Here is an 8334-nt window from a genome sequence, read left to right as displayed (position 1 = left end):
GTAGGAATTCAAGGAAGGAGCTTGAAGCAGAAGCCCACAGAGGAGTGCTTGCTTGAAGTCTCCATTTAGCTTATATATATATATATATATATATACATATATATATATATATATATATATGTATATATACACACACACATACACAAAGGTACAGCCACAGGCCATTTAGTCTGAGGCTATTCTTCAATTGAGGTTCCTTCTGTATGAATCTAGTTGACAGTATGAGATATAGCATACCCAATGTCTTTACCACCCAGTTAGTGACTGAACCACTAGAGGATCCCCCATTGCTTTAAGGCAAACCCCAAGCATTTCACCACCAAGCATGTAGTATGTGTCTCTAAGGACTTTTTAAAAAATCATTTTGCCACTATCAAACATAAAAACAAACTTTGAGCTAGGCGTAGTGGCATACATTTTTAACCCCAGTACTCTGGAGGCAGAGGCAGGAGGATTTCTAAGTTTGAGGCCACCCTGGCCTACAGAGTTCCAAGACAGCCAAATTCCAAGACAAGTTTTCTACACAGAAATATCTTGTCTCAAAAAAAGAAAAAGAGTCATATCTTTTGTTAGACTTGGTGACCAACCTTTATAATCCCATTTATAATCCCAGCACTTGGGAGGTCGATGATGCCAGGTTTCTGGGATTTGTTTGTTTTGGGGTGTGTGTTTGTCTGTTTATTTTGAGCCATGGTTTCTCTATTTAGCCCTGGTAGTACTGGATTTTGCTTTCCAGGATCTCTATGATTTTGAGTCTAGTCTGGTCTAAGTCACAAGTTCCAGGCTGCTAGGCAGAGATACACAGTGAGACCCTGTTTTAAATTTTAAAAAGAAAAGAAAAGGAGCAGTACCTTTGATGTAGTTATTTTTATTTTTTAAACTCATGATTCTCCTGCCTTTTCCTCCTGAGTGCTAACATGGTTAGGTCTCTGTCACTACGTTTGACCCTTAATTTTTTATATTAGTATTTATTTAAAATCTCATAATTTGTGATTCTCTCGTCTTTCTTTTCTTTTTTTGTTTTTGTTTTTGTTTTTTTCTGAAACAGGGTTTCTCTGTGTAGCCCTGTCTGTTCTGTAATTTACTCTGTAGATGATGGTAGCCTCAAACTCAGAGATCCTCCTGCCTCTGCCTCCCAAGTGCTGGGATTAAAGTTGTTTGTTGGCCTCCACCACCTGGTTTCCCTCATCTATCTTAATTTTAGATTTTACTTGAGCAAATCCTTCAGTATATATTAAGAGGTCTTGTTAGAAAATAACGACATATCTTACTCTTTTTCTTATTCTTTATTACATTAGCACTTTATAGTGCCCCTGAAGTTTTGTGGAATTCTAAGTTAGAGGTTTTTTTGTGGAATTTTAAATTAGAAATTTAGTTGGGGGTGGTAATAAGAGAGTGCAGCATGGGGAACTAGGATCAAGGTTCATCATATTCATATACGGAAATGTCGTAATAGAACCATTGTTTGTACAAGTAATACACATTCCTACTTTTAAAATCTAGTGCGGAATTCAACAAACATAGAAACAGCATCTTTTTGGTAAGAGAGTGTTTCAGTTATTTCATAGACAATCCTGCTTCTTCAGGTTCTATTTTCATTTGTCTTGGTTTTTTTCCTTATTCTTTCCTTTTGAATGACAAAGAAAGATTGAAATACAGTGTATCTTATTTTTAATCCAAAATTAAATAGATAAGACTACCCTCAAGAGCAAGCATTTAACAATTGAGAATGTATTTTTTCCAGACTTTTTTTAAAAAGTAAGCTTTAATTGGAATTACAATTTACAGACTATTATTCAGTTTGATTTTGCTACTTAATCAGCTTGCTCCCTATATGACCCTTGCTTTTTTTAGATTTGACATCATTTTTCAGCTTTGTTGTTGTTGTTGATCCAGGGTGTTGCTGTGTAGTCCAGGCTTGTCTTAGTGCTTACTGCATAGCCCAAAGTAACCTCCCCTTCACAGTCCTCTTGCCTCAGCCTCCCCAGTACTGAGTTATAGGCACCTTAATCCGAGGATGCCTTATGGGACACCTTGAAGTGGGAAAAAATGTGCATGGATGAAGACAATGGGTTTCTGCTATATCATTCAAAAGTAGAATTTATTTTTAATAAGTTTTATTTGTACTCTTAACTGAGGGCAAGACACTATTGAAAATATAAACGAGATAACTTTCTTGGTTAGTGAAATGTATTCATTTATGTACCTTTGGTAATTTATGTAGGTAATGTTATCTTCGGATTAATTTCTTAAAAAATGTATTTTAGAGATAAAAGAAGAATAGAAGGTAAAGGAAGATGCTGGGATCGGAACGAGCTGTTGTGGAAGAATGGTTATCAGAATTCAAGGTAAATGGGATTGAGATAAGACTGTGAATTATATGTCAGAAGTTTAATGGTGCTAGTATGTTCTATAAAGAGCCCTACAAATACACTTTTAAATAGAAGTTTTGGAATATGGATTAATGCTTCTCTGGTTGTGGTCCTTTCAAGTAGACCTAGTATAAATAAGGGTCAAAGGAATTATGTAGAAGTAAAAATAATTGTTAAGACTAAGGTATATTCAATAGAAGACTGGCATCTTCAAGTTTTAATAATAGTATTTGTTCCCTGCTTGATTTCCTAAGTTAAATAGATTTGAAGGAAAACTGTGTAATGTATGAACACTTAGGAGGTGTGTTGTGAAAGCATCAGTAGAGGAACTGGATACATCCTGCTCTCTCAGGCTGGGTAGCTTTAAGATGACATGTTTTTGTGAAATCAGTTATAATATGTAACTTGTGATTATTTTTCATGGATAAACAGCTAGAAAAATTGCACGTTAGTTATTTCATGTTAATTATATTAATTGTTTTAAATGTTCTTATTTGACTCTTACTCAGTTGGCACTCATGTAAAATAAATTTGTTTCCTAAATATTAGATTCATTTTACTGTCCTTTGGTGGTTTTATCGTAGGCATTACCTGACACTCAGATTACCAGTTATGCAGCAACCTTGCACCGGAAAAAAGCCCTTGTACCAGCTCTCTATAAAGTTATTCAGGATTCAAACAATGAGGTAGGAAAGCTTATAAGAAAAGTAAGTTCTAAATAGCAAGATGAAATCTGTGTACCAAAATCACATACATGTAAGTTGTAGTTTTGTCTGACTTGTGGAGCTGGAAAGCCTCTTCCTTCTATTTTTCATCCTGATAGTTTCTTTGGCTTCCCCACCCCCACCTTTACATTTGAAAGTGTTATGATCTTTTTTCCTGATGAAGGTGGTATGCTTTGATTCTCAACTTCAGTTATCTTCATCTCAATGGATTATTTACTTAATGTATTTTTTTCTTCATGTTCTATAATGCTCCTTCTCTGAAAACCAAATTTTTATGGTATACTGGTTCAGCCTTCTTTTTTAAATATCATTTACTCTTACTTCTTAGTACTGTACTGATGTTTATAAGCAACTCTGATCAATTGTAAGCTGATATCACAAAATTATGCTATTTATTAAGTTTAACTGAAAATTTTCAGAGGACATGCTTTTAAAAATCTAAATAGCAAAGACCAATGAATTTAGAATAACAATCAACTGTTATTCAACCTTTGAGAGAAGATAGAAAATGCAGCAACTGAATCTATATGTAAACTTACATCAAGTGCACACAGTATTTGTCCACAAACACACTGGTGTGACATAGCTTTCTCCCACTGGATTCATGTCTGCTTTAACATGGAAGTGAGAGGAGCACACGGGAAAGTAGCCTCTGATCTTCCCGATGCAGCCTGCGAGAGCCTCTGCTGTGTGCTGCAGTGCTCTTGAGGACGTTCCGGGAACCAGCCCTAGCCAGCAGCCTAGCTTAGTGCATCTTCACTGTTGTCTTCTCCCCAAAAGCTTCTTATTGACTCCTCCTCTATGTCTCTTTGTCTGGATCGGCTCTCAGACTTGCAGCTGCTGTTATTTCTAGCAGCTACTGCAAGATTCATTTGCTGCTTTTTCTCCTATGGTGTATTGCTGAATTTTTAAAACTTAAGACAAGGGCTCTGTGTGTGTGTGTGTGTGTGTGTGTGTGTGTGTGTGTGTGTGTGTGTAGATATCTTTTTACTACATGCTCACGTGCACACACATACATATCTTTAGTCAGGAGTATATGAAATTTTCTAAATAATAAATGTTATATACTCTACCCCTGATTTTGCACTGTCTTAACATTTAAGCTTTGCTTATTAAAAATTATTTGTTTTATGCTTTTCCTTTTAGATTGTAAGCTCTTCATGGGCAGTGGTCATATTTTTTTTATGATTGTTACTTCCCTAGAATATAGTATTCCATCATATATATAATGAATATTTAATAATAAATGTATGCTTGGTATGTGGCTCTGGGGTTAAATGTAAATAAATAAGCAAGTAAATTCTGATTAGAAAATAATTAAATAATGAAATAAAAAATATTCTAGACTATTCTAGTCAGTATGAAACGTGTTCTCACTTTTTAAGAAAACTTTTAAGATAGGCTTTTTTAAAAAAAGTTATTCAGACTCCACCAGGCAGTGGTGACACACACCTTTAATCTGAGCACTTGGGAGGTAGAGGCAGACTCTCTGTGAGTTTTAGGGCAGCCTGGTCTAGAGAGTGAGTTCCAGGACAGCCAAAGCTACACAGAGAAATCTGTCTTGAAAACTGAAAATAAAATTTTAAAAACAGTTATGCAGACTCTTCTTGTTCTGCTTTATAACAACACATGAGGTATGGAGTCATGGTGCAAAATGGAAATGGTAGTCTGAGAAATCCAAGCTCAAGACTTTAGCATTCATCATAGTTATGAAGTTGATTTTTACTGTCAAATCAGAAGCTTGTAATCATGCATTCAGTCTTTGAGAAATCTAAGATAATAAATTCTGAAGAACCCAGAACTCTCCTGCAGTCATAGACAGGTGCATGTTAAGGCCTGAGTTTGTTATATTCTGAAGTATCATCAAGTGTGCTACCAAGATGTTATTTCAGAAAATGGCCACACACTTTATTTAATATGAATTGAGCTCAGGATAGTCTTAAAATCAATGTTGCTTTAAAGACATAAAAGTCTTCGATATACATTCTACAGGTTTAATTTTACATGTCATGGCTACCTTTATTACAATTTGACTTTTAAACTCTACACCAATGATACTGCTTTTTTTTCCTTTTTTTAATCTTAACAGATCTAAATCACTCTAATGATTCTTCCATTTTGAGCCCTCCACTCTGTGAGTCCCCTTTGTCCATTTTATATTTTCTTTGATTTCATCTCTAGCCTTCCACTTTTCTGAGACAGGTGTGCAAGTGTCTGAGTGTTGTACTGTCTCCCTTCCCGTCTGCCTGCCAGTGTGCAGGGGTTAAGATGCACAAGTCCTGAGATCTAAGTCAGGTCCCGGACTGCAGTGCCAAGCACTTTACCCACTGACCCATGCCTGCTCACTTCATTTCTTTAAAACAAAACATGAACTTTTTCCAGTCTACCTTCTATTATCTAGCTCATTTCTCTGTCATCATTCGAAAATGGACTTATAAATAATTTTGTTGCTTATTGTCTGTCTTATTGTGTCCATTTCTTGATCTCTCTTTATTTCTTCTAATCAAGTTAGAATTAGGATTCTGTTTCCCCCAAAATGCTTTCTGATGTTTTCATCAGACAGTATGTCTCAGTAATTATGGTCAGCCCTGTATGCTTAGTTTAGGAAAGCTGTCAGTTATTCCATAACTTTTTAAGCCAAAGATGATGATTTTTATCACTTTTGATGTAAATGACAGTACCGTTTAGTGGGGTTTGGTTTTTGTTGATGGTTTGTTTGGGACAAGGACTCATGGAGCTATGTAGCTGAGACTACCTTTGAACTTTGATCCTCGTGCTTCTGTCTACCAAGTGATAGGATTACAAGTGTGTGCCACCATTTCTGATTTCCATTGAGAACTTCAGAAACAGTAGTATGGTACAAATGCTTAGAATTAAAGGCACATCACAGTGGCAGGCTTTTAGTGCTCTCACTTTGTAGTTGTATTTGATTAAAAGCTGCTGCATCACCAGCACCTCCCACCTTCAAAATAACAGGGTCAAGCCTTTAATCCTAACACCCAGAAGGCAGGGGCAGTTGGATCTGAGTCCAAGCCAACTTGGTCTATAGACCAAGTTCCAGGACAGCTAGGGCTATACACAGAAAAACAAAGCAAAACAAAACAAAAAAGACAGAGTCATACTTTTGGAGCATCTATTTTATTTGTATGCTTAGAATGACTTATCTGCCAAATACTTTCAACTAAAAAAACTGAAAGTTAATATCTTCATTACAAGTTTATTGTGATTATATCTCAGGCTATAAAAATTTAGAGAAAGCAATCTTTGGAGAGTTTTTTACTAAAGAGAAGAGTGAATCTGAAAAAGTATAGATTTTTAGCAAGTTTCTAAGTTTGCACAGTCTTTAATTGCTCAGAACAGTGCTGTCATCATTGAAGACATATGGCAGTGGTTCACTATTTTCAAAAGTATTGGTACTATGTATAGTATAGTATAGTATAGTATAGTATAGTATAGTATAGTATTTGTAATGAAACAATCTTTACTAATACTTTAAGAAACCTATTAAAAGTGGAAAAATCAGCTTGATGTTAGAAAACCTTCATCTAAAATCATCTTTACCACTAATTTCTATAATCTTCAACAAACTGTATGCTTGTTCTAAACATCAGTATAGGAGATAATTTAATTTTTTTTCATTTTTAAAAATATTTTTAAAATTTGCCCTGATTTTTATTTTTCTTAGAGCATGGAGTATTTACTAGGCTAGGATGTGTATGTGCATTTTCTAGGTTTTAAAGTTGTTCTTCAAGAACAGAAGTCAACTTCTGTAAATATTAACTATATAGTTGGCAATAGATCTGTTGACAGCTTTAGAGTTAAAAAAAAATAGTGACCATTCCATAATACTGAATTATTAAAAACAACTATATTTAAGTAGATGTGAATGTAAATATGCCACTTAGACTAGAGTAAACATATGAAATTACTAAGCTGGGGTTTTTTTTGTAATTAAATTTTTTGTGAAGTTTGGTTTCTTATCAGTCTTCATGTACAGTTAAAAGTTAGTTGGGCTTGCATAGTCTACAGTTAATAGGAACAAGACCATCATAAGTCAGCAATGTGTAGAACTCACTGTCTTCAGTTTTCAACATCCTGAAGGCCCCTCATTTCATTTCATGTGGTGACTTGAGAATTGAACAGCATATTTGTACCAGTACGCCCTGGGGAGTCCACAACCTCCCCTCCCCTGTGCCCTGCTGTGCTCTGCCTTTGTGTGTGTGGGTGCAGAGCATCTGAACTTGGGTCATCATTGTTCAACAGAACTTTACCCACTGATCCATCTTCCTAGGCCCCAAGTCTTTTTATTACTCTTTCTCAGTAATATAGTTACTGAGACCTTAAATCTGCTTTTATTCCCCTGTGTGTATTAAAATATTACCTAGAATTTTGGATGCCCATATCATGTGTTTTATAAAGTTTCTTTATCTAGTGAGTGGTATGTAATTTGTCTAAGCTATGGCTTTACCTGAAATTTGAGGGGTTTTTGACTAAGAAGAGATTTCTTAAAATGAAAGATGGGTCAGTGAGATTGCTCCATGGATAAAGGCACTTGCTACAATCTAAGTTGGATGCCTAGAACCCATATGATGAAATGAAAGAACTAGATCCCACAAAGTTGTTCTTTGACTTATATACATGTACCATGGCATTAAAGTAATTTAAAAAATTTAAATAGAGACTAAAAAGTTTTGGTAAGAACAGAAAGCCAAACTCAATAAGTATAAATATAGTGCATTGGCAAGCAGACTAATTATCTAATAAATTTAGTATTATAGTGTATCAGAAAGTGTAGTGATAGTATATGGTACTAAATTACTTACAATTAGTGGCTTGGTCAGTTTAATATACAGTATATATTAAACGGCTTTGTTGAGTTAACTCATATATGAAGGGGTTAATATTGAAAAGTTTTAAAAAATATTATAAAGATGCATTTACCTTTTAAGAATTACATTACAGCTCAAGCAATGGAAATAATATTGCTCTATTTTTCTTTTAGCTCCTGGAGCCTGTCTGCCACCAACTATTTGAGCTCTATCGTAGCTCTGAAGTTCGACTTAAGAGGTTCACACTGCAGTTCCTGCCTGAATTGATTTGGGTTTATTTGCGACTTACAGTTAGTAGAGACAGGCAGAGCAATGGCTGCATTGAAGCACTTCTCCTAGGAATTTATAATTTGGTGAGTTGAAAGGGATCGTTTAGAAATGTTAAAATATTTTTAAACCCTCTGAAAT

General features: G+C 35.0%; 1 protein-coding gene across 5 annotated transcripts in view; it reads left to right on the top strand.

Annotated features, from left to right (window-relative positions):
* Positions 1–8334, top strand: part of Fam126b (family with sequence similarity 126 member B) — a 65720-nt gene that overhangs the window by 26089 nt on the left and 31297 nt on the right. For all 5 annotated transcript variants that reach the window (XM_029474959.1, XM_021166094.2, XM_029474965.1 and 2 more), the window contains exons 3-5: positions 2268–2348; positions 2957–3058; positions 8100–8279. In XM_029474959.1, coding sequence (XP_029330819.1) covers positions 2298–2348; positions 2957–3058; positions 8100–8279 — 333 coding nt within the window. In that variant the 5' untranslated portion in view covers positions 2268–2297. The remainder of the gene's footprint in view (positions 1–2267; positions 2349–2956; positions 3059–8099; positions 8280–8334) is intronic.

The sequence above is a fragment of the Mus caroli genome, chromosome 1 (assembly GCF_900094665.2).
Source record: "Mus caroli chromosome 1, CAROLI_EIJ_v1.1, whole genome shotgun sequence".
In the NCBI taxonomy this organism is placed as follows: domain Eukaryota; kingdom Metazoa; phylum Chordata; class Mammalia; order Rodentia; family Muridae; genus Mus; species Mus caroli.
Note: the sequence above shows the minus strand (reverse complement) of the source record. Positions and strands in the feature narration are given on the sequence as shown.